Here is a 16,190-nt window from a genome sequence, read left to right as displayed (position 1 = left end):
CATGGTGAACAAGCTGTGTGTGGTCAGAGTGGTCAACCCACCCACGTTCAAATCCCAGCTCTGCCTCTTTCTAGCTGCGTGACCATGGGCAAGTTATAAAACATCTCTGAGCCTCCAGTGTGAAAGATGAGGATACTACAGCCCCTACCTCACAGGTCTACTGTGATGATTACATAAAATTTAATTCTGACAGTGGCAGAGCGGCAAGTGGGAAAATCTGTGAATAATAGCTATGGCAAAGAATCCAATCATGGTTCTTGGATGTCTAGGTGTGAGTAGGATCGGGTACCAATATTTTAACTGTACCCACTCCCAAAACAGCAGACCATGTCAAGAGTGTAATTTCAAAGCTGATGATAGATACAGATCATTGTATTTGCTTTTTAAGGGCTACCCCAACCTGAAGCCAAACATATGAGGGGCCGGGGGGGTTAAGAATCCTGGCCCTTGTGCGGGCAGCTCATGTCATGACCTGGCTGGGCCCAGCATATCTCACCTGAACCCTGCCTAACACTTGACCCATCTAAGGGGTGATGATGTTATAGCAACCATCCCCCTCCTCCTGAAGGAGCCAAGCCTGACGAAACCTCTCACTAGTGAGTAATTCTAGAGGCTCTTCCACCACGCTGCCTGAATGTGATGATGTTTTAAAGCTTTGCTTTCTACTTGCCTAAGGAAAAGACTAAAACCTTTTAGTTTTAGTCTAAAGAATGGGAAAACACTGATCCATAAAAGCCATGTAATTTCTAAAAACAACGTGGGCAGAGCTAAGAATGAAATCCAGGAGTGCAGAATTCTAAAACTGCTTCTGCCCCTTATTCTTACTAGACAGCTGTTGAAGAACCTCATAAAAAATAAAGCAAACCGTTCTGCTTTGACCAGTGGTTTTTACCCTGGCAAATTATTAGGGTCATCTGAAGATTTTTTAAAAATACCAGTGCCCAGGCCCCACCTTAGCCCAGTTAAATCAGCACTTCTGGCTGGGAACCAGGCACTGGTGTTTCTGAAGGAGCCCAGTGACGCTGATGAGCAGCCAGAGTAGAGAACCATCAGCATCTGCAAACTGTGGAACCCTGAGCAGCAGCAACAGCATCAGGGAGCCGCTGAAAAATGCAAACTTTTGGCCCCACCCTAGAGCTCCAGAATCGGGAACTCCACGGTGGTGCCCAGCATTCAGTGTTAGCAAGGCCACCAGGTGCTTCCCCCACATGCTCACATTTGAAAACCAGTGTCTTAGCCGATGGATGGAAAGGCACTTATTTTTATGGCAACCACTTGTTTTTCTGTTCTGCTAAGGCCAAACTAAAAATAGATGGGCTTAAGTGGCTGAAGCATGAATTTACCTGCTTCTAATGAGAAGACACTGATCAGGTACCTGGGGAAAATTATGAGGTCTTCTCTTTGGGAGGCCTTAAGTATAAAACAGCCCCCACTATGTGTCCACTATCTGGAAAAGCTGAGTTGCCATCTTTCTACAGTAACAGGAGCAGTCCAGGAAGCCTCTACAAGAAAGTCATTTCCAAATATTCAGAGATAGAGAAAAACACCCTATGCTGAGATCACAGACTGCTATACCTCCTGGGAATCAGAGATCAATTACTTGCCGTATGTCCTTGAATCCATCTGTTTAAACACTGTGATCAGGTCCTCCGAGTAGCCGATGTCAGCCTCAAAGCGGGCCCGGGAGATGAGCGTACACCGCCCTTTGACAAAGGCAAGGGACGGAGCTGAAGGAAGGCCAGTCTGTCCCCCACCACTGCCATTGGCCCCTTCCAAAGGCTGCAGGGTCACCTTGGGGATGTGCCGGGCTGCTTTCACTGCCAAAGAGAAGGACAAAGATGACAAAGCAGTTGACTTTGACATGGCCCTGGGATGCTCGGGCAGGCATGGGAGGAGGGAGAAAGTAGGGCAGGGACAGGGTCAAGAGGAGTTACATGTGGCAGGCAGGCTAGAAAAGGCACTGGTAAATTAGAAAGGTTTTACATTTCCTTTAATTGGGGCTTTAGGAATTTCAATATTTCTTGAATGTAACTCTTCTGCTCTCCTTTTTAAAATTAAAAAACAGAATTCAAGGGCCGGCCCATGGCTCACTTGGGAGAGTGTGGTGCTGATAACACCAAGGCCACGGGTTCGGATCCTTATATAGGGCTGGCCCATGGCTCACTTGGGAGAGCGTGGTGCTGACAACAACAAGTCAAGGGTTAAGATCCCCTGACCAGTCATCTTTTTTAAACAAACAAACAAACAAAAACTCAGAATTCAGAAATTAACAGTGGGGAGAGGAAGCACACCAGGATGAGTGAACTTGCTAGACAGTTTCTGTTGATGTGTTGGAGAAGTCAGTGAAGTCAACACACCACAGATCACTCAGTCAGCCCTGTTCCCAGGTCACTATTCTGTCTACTGCTTGGAGACCAAGGGAATGAGAAACAGGGCTGCCAGACCACAAATGCTTTTATCTATTAGTGATACATTTTGCAGATAAATAGATTTGACTACATAAAACTAAACTGTCAAAAAACAAACTGACCTGAGAGGCAAAACTACTGAGTGAAGACACTTGCAAGAAATTCAAACAGTTCATGCTTAAAAAATCCTAAGACCACAAAATAATAGAATAGAAATGTAGCCAATTAAAAAGGGTGGAGAAAAATTAATAAACATTTGAAGAAATGTTCAACTTCACAAATAATCAAAGAAATAAAAGCCATTTTTTTACCTATCAAACTTGCAAGATAAAAAAACTGACATGCACATTGCTAGTTGGAAATAAAACTTTTGGAAAACAATTTGGCAATATATAGCAAGAACTCTAAAAAGTGATTATGATGATTCAACTCGTGGGAATCTATGCCAACTTACAACTGAAAATAGACAAAAATTTATGCACAAAGGTGTTCCTTACAGCTTTAAAACTGGAAAAACTGGGAACAAATTAAAATTAAACAGCAAGAAAATAATTTAAGCAATTTATAACACATTCACACAATGGAATGTTATGTAGACATTAATCTTATTTTTTTTTTTGAAAGTGCCCAATATATTATTACCCTTAAAGCAAATATGTAACTGTCCAAATTTTGAAAAAGTTTTGCATCAAGCGTACTACTCGAAATCGTCTCAGGTACCACCATTGATTAATCTTATTTTTTAACTATGAAATTTTGAAAAAAACAATAGTACAAAAAACAATATTAAGTCCAACAACATGAAATCGTTTTTGAAGGTCAAATGGTTCACTGTAATAATGGACATCTCACATTTTCATCACTTGGAATTAACTATTAACCTTATTAAAATAAAAAATGCTTATGCTGGAACACTAAATGAAAAAGGCAAAATAAAAATTATATACATGTATAAATTTGTACATTTTATTTATTTAGTTATTTATATTATAAATAAATAAAATATACAGATTTATAGCTAAGCTGGTACAGAGATAATACCCCAGACCTTGGTGTTATCAGCATCACACTCTAACCACCAACTGAGCTGACTGGCCAGCCCCTAAATTTGTACATTTTAATGTAAAGAAGAAAGGCTGGGAGGAACAAAGGCAAAATGTTAATAATGGTTAATCAAGTGGGGAGGTTATGAGGAATAGTTTCTTCTTTACATAATTACATACTTTCCATATGTTCTACAGTGAGTACGTGGTAGGGTTAAAAAAGCAAAATCCAGAGATATACCTAAAGCAAAATGACAGGAAGACTGACACAGAGACAATCTTTATATGTTACATTGATAAAGAGTATAATCTACTAAGACAGGACAATAATGAACCTATCTGAAACTTAGAAATAAATTCACAAACCCACAAATGTTGCAAGAGGTTCAAGGCATATCTCAGTAGATAACAGATCAAGCATGCAAAACATTGGTAAAAATATACAGGAGCCAAACACTTCATCAGTAAGATTCATCTAAAAGCTACGGAGAGAATTCTGTGCCCAGCAAACACTGTTTTCAAAAAGCACGTAGAGCATTACGAAAAGCAACCACACTACACAGAAAACATAAAGGTACAAAAGGAGAAGTCATCTGAGTCACCAAGCACTGCAGCCAGAGAACAGATGACCAAACAAACAAAACTGTGACAGTGGAAATGCCTCGTTTAAAGTGAGCAGCAGCAGAGAATACGAGACATCAAACTCTGCCATCTCAACCAGAGCACTGGGGCTCTTCCTTCCAGCACCCAACAAATGGGTTAAAAAATGAGCTTCCCAAAAATGTTGCCAGCAGTCCTATGGACTGAATTGTTTTCCTCCAAAATTCACATGTTGAAGTTCCAATCCCCAGGACCTCAGAATGTGAGTATGAGATGCGGGCCTTTAAAGAGGTTAATAAATTAAGTAAGGTCAACGGGCCCTAATCTAAAATGACTGGTGTCCTTATAAGTAGAGGGACAAACACCAGGGATGCATGTGCAGAGAGGAAAGGCCATGTGAGAGCACAGTCTACTTCAAGTCAAGGAGAGGGACATCAGGAGGAACCAATCCTGCCGACACCTTGCTCTCAGACTTCCAGCCTCCAGGAGTATGAGCGAATAAATTTTTGTTGTTTAAGCTGCCCAGTTTATGTTAATTTGTTTTGGCAGTCCTAGCAAACGAATGCACCAGCAGCTACCAAAGAAAAGGGATACCACCAAGTCTTTATTGTTTTGGGTTTCAAGATGGCGGTGGCTGTGGCGGTTGGCACAGAGTAGCTGAGGTGGAAAAGGCGGCCACTGGGCCTCAGGCAGCCGGGAAACTTGTGGACCTTCCTCTCGCCATCTCTTAAGGGAGGACCGCTGCTGCTGGCCGGTCATGAGGGCTGACCGCCACTTTGCCCCCAGCAGGAGAGGCTGCCTCATTTACAGGCAACAGCTTTGAAGTGCGGAGCAGGAAAAGAACTGTTTCTTAGCTGCAAAAGCGAGTCTCTAAACAGGGAACACGGCGCCAGGGCTGCTGTGGATGCAGACAGGATCCTGGAGGCCGGGGCCGCACTAAAGGTGGCCAGCTGCCCTATTCAGGATTCGAGGTTTCAGGCTGGCATTAAAGAAGATTCCTGGGAGCACCCGAGCCGCGCCGTGGGACCAACTGAACAGCCTGAGGCGGCAGCGGCCGAGAACGGGGAAGGCGACAAACCAGAGGCAGAGAGTGAGCGCCCGACCTGGCACAGCCCTGTGAGTGACCCCTGGCACAGCCCTGTGAGTGACCCCTGGCCCAGCCCTGCTCGGGGGGCAGACGCCCACCCGGCTTCCGCCTGCATCACCGGGCCACTCACCGCCCCGGGGCTGCCTCCATTTTCCCAGGTGCTGGCATCTCCGGCCCGGCTCGGCTCGGCCCCTCACTGAGCCTTCCCACTTGCTTGGCCCGGCGCGGGGCTACCCGGGGCCTGCGGGCTGGCCTCCCCTCCCACTCCCTCCGCGGTTCTCTGGCGGGGCTGGTGGCGTGGGGCGTCCCTGGCCAGTGTCAGGAGGGCAAGGAAGTACGGGCGGGGCCGACTGTCACTCCACCACACCCTGGACTCCGGCCCCGGTAAACTTCCTGTTACTGGGAGGCAGATACCATCTCTGTGGCCACCAGTTCAGAAAAACGCCTAACCAATTTCTGATTGGGAATAGCGTGGTAGAAGAGTTCCCAAGTCCGCTTGAACCTGCCAGAGAGCTGGCTGCAGGCGGGCGCTAGACTCGATCCATGCCGGGGGGATACAAAGGTGAACAAGTCCCAAGAAAGATCTACACAGTGCTACAAAGGCACCCAGAGCGACCGGTCGTCTGTGCCTACCAGAAACCTGGTAGACTTCCTGGGCGAGGCGGTGCCGAGCAGGGTCTTGAAGGCCCAGCTGATAGATGAGGGTTGCAGAAGACATGTCCCAGCCCAGCCCAGTGCGCACAGAGTGGGGAGACGTGCGGCCAGGGAGGCGGAGACTCGACAGAAACCACACACCCGGTGGGGTCGCCACTGCACAATCCAACAGCCTGGGCCAGAGCACACAGAACAGGGAGAAGTCCTGCACAGGAAGCGAAAGCTCAACAAAGATCACACACCCTGTGGTACGTGATCCACCAGCCCAGCAGAGTCCAAGCTGACTAGAAAGGTGGCTCCCCGGAGAGGCCCAAGACCCGAGGCAACCATACACACAAGGCACTAGAGGCCAACTGAGCAGTCACGGAGGTAGCCATACGAAATTGGCAACCACAGCAACATCTTAGTTAGTCATTAGTCTCAAACCAGTGGACTGTGAAACCCCCTGCCACAATGAATAAACACCAAAAAAAAGATACCAGAAATACAAAAAATCAAGAAAGTACACCACCAAAAGTTAATAAATCTCAAACTCTAGATCCTATAGAACAAGAAGCCCTTGAAATGACTGACAAGGAATTTCGAGTGATAATTCTAAGGAAACTGAATGAGATACAAGAAAACTCAGCTAGACATCATGATGAAATGAGGAAAAGTATACAGGATCTGAAAGAGGAAATGTACAAGGAAATCAATGTCCTGAAAAAAAATGTAGCAGAACTTGCTGAACTGAAGAAGTTGTTCAGCGAAATAAAAAAGACAACAGAGAGTTTAACCAGCAGGCTTGTCGAAGTTGAAGAGAGAACCTCTGAACTTGAAGATGGGCTGTTTGAAATAACACAAGCAGACAAAAAGAAAGAAAAAAGAATCAAAGACATTGAAGAAAATCTGAGAGAGATATCAGACAACCTTAAGCGCTCAAATATCCAAGTCATGGGTATTCCAGAAGGGGAGGAAAATGGAGATTCCATTGAAAACATATACAACAAAATAGTGGCAGAAAACTTCCCAGGTATAGGAAAAATCACAGCTCTTCAGATCCAGGAAGCTCAACGATTTCCAATCGTATTCAACCCAAAAAGGCCTTCTCCAAGACATGTTATAGTCAAATTGGCAAAACTCAGAGACAAAGAGAGAATCTTAAAAGCTGCAAGAGAGAAGCGTCCAATCACCTATAAGGGAGCCCCAATCAGGCTAACATCAGACTTTTCATCACAAACCCTAAAAGCTAGAAAGGAATGGGATGATATATTCAAAATACTAAAAGACAAAGATTGCCAGCCAAGAATACTCTACCCTGCAAGGCTATCCTTCCGAAATGAAGGGCAAATAGTATATTTCTCAGACAAACAAAAACTGCGGGAGTTCACTACCACACAACCACCCTTACAAGAAATCCTCAAGGGAGTACTGGGTTTGGTTCCTGAAAAATAACTACCACTGCCATAAAAACCCAAAAAAGATCAAAACCCACTAGTATAATAAAAATGGCATTCATGAAGAGAAAACATGCAAACAAAAACGCTATCTACAACCTAAGGAACCAACAAACACAGAAACCAAAGAGTAAATCAGAAACCAAGGAACAAAAGACACCTAAGACAACCAGACAACCAATAAAATGCTAGGAATAAATCAACACCTTTCAATAACAACTCTTAATGTAAAAGGCTTAAATTCCCCAATCAAAAGACACAGACTGGCTGACTGGATAGAAAAGGAGGACCCAACTATATGCTGCCTACAAGAGACCCACCTCCCCCATAAAGATTCACATAGACTAAGAGTGAAAGGATGGAAAAAGATTTACCATGCAAACAGAAAAGAAAAACGAGCTGGAGTAGCTATTCTTATATCTGACAAAATAGACTTTAAACTAAAAACCATAAAAAGAGACAATGAGGGACACTACTTAATGATAAAAGGACTGATCCATCAAGAAGACATAACAATTATAAATATGTATGCACTCAATGTCGGAGCAGCCAGATTTATAAAACAAACTCTATTAGATCTAAAGAAGGAAATAGACACTAATACCATAATAGCAGGGGACCTGAACACCCCACTGTCGATATCAGACAGATCATCTAGGCAAAGAATCAGTAGAGAAACACAAGATCTAAACAATACTCTAGACCAATTGGAATTGGCAGATATCTACAGAACATTCCACCCAACAACCTCAGAATATTCATTCTTCTCATCAGCACATGGATCATTCTCCAGGATAGATCACATATTAGGTCACAAATCAAGTCTCAATAAATTCCAAAAAATTGGAATTATCCCATGTATTTTCTCAGACCACAATGCATTAAAACTAGAAATTAATAACAAACGAAACTCTGGAAACTATACAAACACATGGAAATTAAACAGCATTCTACTTAATGACATATGGGTCCAAGAAGAAATCAAGCAGGAAATCAAAAAATTTATTGAAACTAATGAAAACAATGATACATCATACCAAAACCCGTGGGATACTGCAAAAGCAGTATTAAGGGGGAAATTTATTGCATTAAATGCTCACTTCAGAAGAATGGAAAGATGGCAAGTGAACAACCTAACACTTCACCTTAAAGAACTAGAAAAACAAGAACAATCCAAACCTAAAGTTAGCAGACGGAAAGAAATCATTAAGATCAGAGCAGAACTGAATGAAATTGAAAACCAAAAAACAATACAAAAGATCAATGAATCAAAAAGTTGGTTTTTTGAAAAGATAAATAAAATTGACAAACCATTAGCATGGCTAACAAAAAAAAGAAGACAGAAGACTCAAATAACAAAAACTAGAAATGAAAAAGGTGATATTACAACTGATTCATCTGAAATACAAGGAATCATTCGAGACTACTATAAACAACTATACGCCAACAAATATGAAAATCTGGAGGAAATGGATAAATTTCTGGACACACACAAGCTCCCAAAACTGAACCATGAAGACGTAGAAAATTTGAACAGACCAATAACAATAAAGGAGATTGAAGCTGTTATCAGAAGGCTCCCAACAAAGAAAAGCCCAGGACCAGATAGATTCACAGCAGAATTTTACCAAACATTCAAAGAGGAATTGACACCGATTCTTTACAAACTATTCCAAAAGATTGAAACGGACGCAAATCTCCCAGACTCATTCTATGAAGCAAACACCATCCTGATACCAAAACCAGGTAAAGATATAACCCAAAAAGAAAACTACAGGCCGATATCCTTGATGAATATAGATGCAAAAATCCTCACTAAAATACTAGCAAACAGAATACAGCAACACATACGTAAAATTATTCACCACGATCAAGTGGGATTCATCCCAGGGATGCAAGGTTGGTTCAACATACGCAAATCAATAAATATGATACACCATATTAATAAACTCAAACACAAGGACCATATGATCATCTCTATAGATGCTGAAAAAGCATTTGATAAAGTTCAGCATTCATTCATGACAAAGACCCTCTATAAGTTAGGTATAGAGGGAAAGTATCTCAACATAATTAAAGCCATATATGACAAACCCACTGCCAATATCATCCTGAATGGGGAAAAGCTGAAAGCTTTTCCTTTAAGAACAGGAACTAGACAAGGATTCCCACTCTCACCACTCCTATTCAACATAGTGTTGGAAGTACTAGCCAGAGCAATCAGAGAAGAGAAGGAAATAAACGGCATCCAGATTGGAAAAGATGAAGTCAAACTGTCCCTGTTTGCAGATGACATGATCCTATATATCGAACAGCCTAAAACCTCTACAAAAAAACTGCTGGAATTGATAAATGATTTCAGCACAGTAGCAGGATACAAAATCAACACACAAAAAATCAGTAGCATTTCTTTTCTCCAATAGAGAACATGCAGAACGAGAAATCAAGAAAGCCTGCCCATTTACAATAGCCACCAAAAAAATAAAATACTTAGGAATTGAGTTAACCAAGGAGGTGAAAAATCTCTATAATGAGAACTACAAACCACTGCTGAGAGAAATTAGAGAGGATACAAGAAGATGGAAAGATGTCCCATGCTCTTGGATTGGAAGAATCAACATAGTGAAAATGTCCATACTACCCAAAGTGATATACAAATTCAATGCAATCCCCATCAAAATTCCAAAGACATTTTTCTCAGAAATGGAAAAAACTATCCCGACATTTATATGGAACAATAAAAGACCACGCATAGCCAAAGCAATGCTGAGCAAAAAAAATAAAGCTGGAGGCATAACACTACCTGGCTTTAAGCTATACTACAAAGCTATAATAACCAAAACAGTATGGTACTGGCATAAAAACAGACACACTAACCAATGGAATAGAATAGAGAATCCAGAAATCAACCCACACACTTACTGCCATCTGATCTTTGACAAAGGCACCAAGCCTATTCACTGGGGAAGGGACTGCCTCTTCAGCAAATGGTGCTGGGATAACTGGATATCCATATGCAGGAGAATGAAACTAGATCCATACCTCTCACCATATACTAAAATCAACTCAAAATGGATTAAGGATTTAAATATACACCCTGAAACAATAAAACTTCTTAAAGAAAACATAGGAGAAACACTTCAGGAAATAGGACTGGACACAGACTTCATGAATACGACCCCAAAAGCACGGGCAACCAAAGGAAAAATAAACAAATGGGATTATATCAAACTAAAAAGCTTCTGCACAGCAAAAGAAACAATTAACAGAGTTAAAAGACAACCAACAGAGTGGGAGAAAATATTTGCAAAATATACATCTGACAAAGGATTAATATCCAGAATATATAAGGAACTCAAACAACTTTACAAGAAGAAAACAAGCAACTCAATTAAAAAATGGGCAAAAGAGCTAAGTAGGCATTTCTCTAAGGAAGATATACAAATGGCCAACAGACATATGAAAAAATGCTCAACATCACTCAGCATCCGGGAAATGCAAATCAAAACCACACTGAGATACCATCTAACCCCAGTTAGGATGGCTAAAATCCAAAAGACCCTGAACAAAAAACGCTGGCAAGGTTGCGGAGAAAAAGGAACTCTCATACATTGTTGTTGGGACTGCAGAATGGTGCAGCCTCTATGGAAAATGGTATGGAGGTTCCTCAAACAATTGCAGATAGATCTACCATATGACCCAGCTATCCCACTGTTGGGAATATACCCAGAGGAATGGAAATCATCAAGTTGAAGGTATACCTGTTCCCCAGTGTTCATCGCAGCACTCTTTACAATAGCCAAGAGTTGGAACCAGCCCAAATGTCCATCATCAGATGAGTGGATACGGAAAATGTGGTACATCTACACAATGGAATACTACTCAGCTATAAAAACAAATGAAATACTGCCATTTGCAACAACATGGATGGACCTTGAGAGAATTATATTAAGTGAAACAAGTCAGGCACAGAAAGAGAAATACCACATGTTCTCACTTATTGGTGGGAGCTAAAAATTAATATATAAATTCACACACACACACACACACACACACACACACAAATAAAAAAACCGGGGGGGGGGGGGGAGAAGATATAACAACCACAATTACTTGAAGTTGATACGACAAGCAAACAGAAAGAACATTGTTGGGGGGGAGGGGGGCAGGGAGGAGGGAGGGAGGTTTTGGTGATGGGGAGCAATAATCAGCCACAATGTATATCGACAAAAGAAAATAAAAAAAAAAAAAAGAAAGAAAAGGGATACCACCTAATGCCACACATTTCAAGAACTGGAGGCCACGGAGAGAACCAGCAAGTTCTGCAGGGAGCTGTCCCTCCACCTCACACCCCAGAAACTGCACTGGTGACTCCAGATAACTCTACCTCATGCCCCAAATCTGCATTAAAGCAACCTGAGCATGCATCCTCATTGTTTCCCTTTTTGAACTGGGTAGGAGAAGAGGGTGTGGAAACGGCTGCTGGGAGAGATGAGTAAGATGGGAGATGAGAACACCCAGGGCTGACTCTTGACAGAGGCATGGGCTCCAGGATGAGGTGATGAAAACCTTGGTGTGGGACAGTCAACAAAATCCCAGAAGACAGACTGGTACACCCAGGGGCTCACGACCTGCTTGGTGATGCCCCCTCCCTGCACTCTCGACACAGCCAGCCACACAGAGAGTATGGTGGGGATGGTGCTGCTTGCTGAGCTGTTTCTTCCTGGGAGCAGGGCTGGCACAGCTGCCTGTCAGTGTGGGAGCCAGTCCAATCCAGTGGAATGTGCACTCTGCAGTCAGACTGTCTGGGTTTGAATCCTAATTGCACAACTTATTGGCTGTTTGACTCTGTGTTAGTTACTCATCCTCTCTGGGCCTCAGTTTCCCTATTTGCAAAATAGCTGTTATAAGGAATAAAATAGCATAACTTAGGGGCTTAGAATAGCCTAGTGCATAGCAGGTACCATGAAGTACTAGCTTTCGTTCATATTACCAATGACTTTTGCCCAAGCAGCCACCTCATTAGGCTGGCCATAGTGGGAAGGAATGTGGGGATGGGGCCCTGAAAGCTTTTACCACCTATAAAGCTATGCACACCACAAGCTAGACCACATCTGCTACTCCAGAGAAACTTTTCTTCAACATCAGTATCTCACTCCATGAGGCACAATGATGTGCCTACTTACTCAGGGCACTGTAGTCTGTCATGCTGAAGTCCCACGTCTTGGTGGCAGGATCTGAAATAAAACAGAAGGCTGATGACTGTTGTAATATTTTGTACTTGCACACTCAACAAAACCTTGTTTTCTGAATGAATGAATGAATGAATGCCAAGTTCAAAACAGTTGATCGGCAAGCCCCTACTGATTTACAAAATCTCTGTAGAGGACAAATAGTAAATACAGATAACTTTTCATTCCATACAGTAGAAGTCAACTCAGGCCCTGGGGAGTTATGTGTTTCACCTAAGAGGGCTGAGAGCAGAGTTAGGACTAGAATGCAAGTTCTCCAAATCTCCTTTGTAGTCAGGCAAAGCAGTATGAGGAGCACTTGCTCTAAGGTGTAGCAGAGCAAGCCACATCCCAGCTCTGCCCTTCCAGACAGACCAACCTAAGCACGCTACTTAACCTTGCTGAGCCAGTTCCAACACCTTAAAAACTGCAATAACATCTACCTATTTAAAAAAAATGTTGTCAGGCTTAAATGCTACAACACATACAGAGCACCTGGCAAAGAAATTGGCTTATCAGTAAATACCCAACCTTTCTCCATACAGCCATGCAGCAGCCCCTATGTCTGGCAGCTGTTTGAGGGAATGTCCATTATAAAGGGAAACACACAAGCTAAAATAGAAAATTTTTTAGCAACTGGATGGACAGAATGTGCCGATGCAATCTCTTAATATTTATGAGAAACTGTTAGATTAAAAGAGACTAAAAATAGAAAGAAAAAAAAACCCCTGAAGAACAAAAGACTCATTACCATAACTTCTGCTGGGCAGACTCTTGAACACTGCCAGGAGCTCTGCATTGTACCCGATCTTCACCTGGAAACGGTCTCCATTCCTTATGCAAGCTCCCTGCTGTGAGCTTATTGCATTTTGGCGGAAGGCTCCCAGTTTCTGTTGGAGTTTTCCTTCTGTTCTGGGTGTCACACTCCCTGAGTTATAATGAATGTCAGAAATGTTCTGCCCCGAGGTGGAGGCTTTCACTGTCCTGGCCTCTAATTCAGGATCCCTGGGAGACTGTCCAGAGGCAGAAGCTGCTGTCTCCTGGGAACTCTTTGCTTTGGCCAAAGGCTCATGAGTTGCATTAGCAAAGGGTGCCAATTTGATCTCATGTGAAGCATGAGAATGACCTTGATCTAACTCATAACCCAAGATCTGTTGGTTAGGAACCTCTGGAGGACATTGTGCCAAGGGTGGGGAGATCCCAGTGACAGTCATTTGACTTGGTGGGCTGTGACTCGGGCAGGCAGTGGATACCTCTCCTTGCCTCTTCCATATTCCCTTTGCCTGCTCTGGTGAGCTGAGATGAAAATTGTGGGACTTATGAAGTCTTTGGTCACCAACAGATGAACTACTGAGATTCTGTTGCTTGAAAATGACACCATGGCTTGATGGCTTAGAAGACTCCCTTGGGAGATTGTGGGAAGGACCCTGCCTGGACTGGAAATGGTGGGCAGCAATGGAGGAACCTGAGTCTGTGCTCTGATACTGTTCTGCTAATGACTTCTTGGCTCTACGGGCCAGAGCCTTTTGTCGATTCTCTTCAATCTTTTTCTTCTGCTCCTCTGTAAGGGGCAAGGACATTTTAACAGGGTTGCATATGCAAGAACATTAACCTTTAATCAGAAGGTTGGCAAAAGCTGTGGAAGGAAAAAAGAAGATTTAATATACCAAAGGATATATTAAAGTTTCTTTTATAATTAAAAAAAGTGCACACACACAGGGATAGTAGGTAGCATATGCTAAAATAATAATCCTCATGAAAAGGCAAAAAGCAAATCCAAAGCTAAAATGGTATTTCAGCAGCAATATTTTTTTTGCTCCCCATCCCCCAGCCAAGGTGAGTTATCAGATCCCAAGAAAGTTGTGCAATGCCACCTAAATCCATCAGATAATGAGAAAGGTGACATTTTAAACTAGAAAGGACAACATAGTGGATTGAAATAGACCAAACAACCACATACCATGATGTGACACTTGCTAAAATAGTCTCTTTCCAACCTGGAAGGAAAAGAGCATTAGTGTCACATAGACTGCACATTAAATTCCACCCCCTGCATTCAATCCTCTTATCATTCCTGGCAAGCCAATCTGGATGTGGCCCATGGAAGCCACAGCAGCTGGTTTTAGTGACTGACTTCCAAATGCAATAGCATGGAGCAACCAAGAGACTCTGGGGGGAGGGGCGGTGGGAAGTAATACATGCTCACTGTACAAATTCAGATGCTACATAAAGATGTTTTTTAAAAAAGTAGAATTAATCAGTAATCTCACCAACCATCAATAACCACTGTAAATAGAGTACAGTATAGTTGATTTTTTTTTCTACCCATAACCACATAATACATGCAAAATATTTGGGTGATATAGGTATTTATTACAAAATAGGAACATTCTATACATTCTGTTTTGTACCCTGATTATTTTTTCCAATAAATTTTCTCTGGACATTTTCCTTCTTAGCCACTTTTACAGTATTCTAGAACCAGGGAGCCAAACAACAATTTCTCTTGCTTGATTCAGACTAAACAGCCACCACCCAATGTAATGCCCTGTAACGCTTTATAAAGATGAGGTATTCCAGTAGCACCGTTCAGGCCTCTGAGAGGAGCCAGAGGGTTTAAAGGTTTCCTTCCTTGCTGGGGCTCCCTTTGGCCAGAGTCCCCCAAAACATCTATCCTCAGAAACCTTCCACCTCCTACAACCACCAGCCGCTATGCTGGGGTTAGGGAAAGATTTTGTTCCTGGGGACCAGCAGAAGCCTTCATTGTCCCTGGATAACACACTCCTGCCTAACTTTCCAACCAGGGCTCTTCTGCACTCCCCAACTCCCAGGTCCAAGGCCTGGTGGGCTAACTGCTTCCACTAGCCAGGGGAGATGAAGCCACGCGAGGAGTCTCATTGATCAGCCCTAAACCATAAAACCATCCCACTCCACGGACGCCCCTCTTCTCTCTGCCAGGACCGCTGCTCCACCCCACTACGGGGCGCGCCTCCCCCGCCCCGCGGGACCACCCTTCCCCTGGGCCCATTCCTTCTTCCAGGCTGGCATTTGGTCTCGCCCGCCTCCGCCGCCTTCCTCCCAGTCTATCTTCTTACCTGGTGAGGCCTCGAAGCCAGCCGCATTTGCAGCCAACCCCGAACCCGGGCTGGTCTCCAGAGCCCTCCGGAGTCAGATTATTCTTCCGGGTGGACGGTTAGAGGTGCCGGTATCCGAGCACGACCAGTTCGCCCGCCTTCTGGTAGCGCCCAAGCCGGTTGGAGTCGCTCACCATCGAACTACATTTCCCAGAGGCCAGCGCGGCGGCAAATTCCCCTTCAAAACCTAGGAGGGATGAGACAAGGATCCGCATTGGTGCTGCGGGGTCTTCTGGGACTTGTAGTTTGGGCCAGGGGCCTGGCGAGCATTAGGAGACGTAGTATCGCGGGCGGGGCGGGAGTGGTGCACCCTGGGAGTTGCAGTTCTCGGTTTCCCAGACTCTCGGAAAAACGCCGGATCCCGAAAGCCTGGGATGCTGAGGTTTCTAGACAGGCAGCCGAACTGATTTGGTAGCTCGAACATAGTAAAAAGTATCCCTCCGGGCCTCCATCCATTCCTGGTATTGATATTTTTGCCATTTAAAGCCCCACCTTCTGCCCCAACCTCCACCTTCCCAGACCACAGGAGAATTGGCATGGTCATTATCGTTGTCATTGCTGTCATCAGTCATTGTGCTAAGCACTAATATGAATTAC

At 43.5% G+C, this 16,190-nt stretch overlaps 1 protein-coding gene across 3 annotated transcripts in view; it reads right to left on the bottom strand.

Annotated features, from left to right (window-relative positions):
* The window catches only part of SMARCAL1 (SWI/SNF related, matrix associated, actin dependent regulator of chromatin, subfamily a like 1), a 61,115-nt gene extending 45,405 nt beyond the window's left edge, over positions 1-15,710 (bottom strand). For 2 of the 3 annotated variants that reach the window (XM_063095223.1, XM_063095238.1), the window contains exons 1-5: positions 15,555-15,710; positions 14,420-14,456; positions 13,211-14,095; positions 12,415-12,465; positions 1,605-1,817 (exon numbers count right to left, since the gene is read on the bottom strand). In XM_063095223.1, the coding sequence (XP_062951293.1) occupies positions 1,605-1,817; positions 12,415-12,465; positions 13,211-14,039 (1,093 nt within the window). In that variant the 5' untranslated portion in view covers positions 14,040-14,095; positions 14,420-14,456; positions 15,555-15,710. The remainder of the gene's footprint in view (positions 1-1,604; positions 1,818-12,414; positions 12,466-13,210; positions 14,096-14,419; positions 14,457-15,554) is intronic. The other variant, XM_063095230.1, reaches the window with a different exon arrangement.
* Positions 15,711-16,190: the final 480 nt, after the last annotated feature.

Source organism: Cynocephalus volans, chromosome 1 (assembly GCF_027409185.1).
Source record: "Cynocephalus volans isolate mCynVol1 chromosome 1, mCynVol1.pri, whole genome shotgun sequence".
Taxonomy (NCBI): Eukaryota; Metazoa; Chordata; class Mammalia; order Dermoptera; family Cynocephalidae; genus Cynocephalus; species Cynocephalus volans.
Note: the sequence above shows the minus strand (reverse complement) of the source record. Positions and strands in the feature narration are given on the sequence as shown.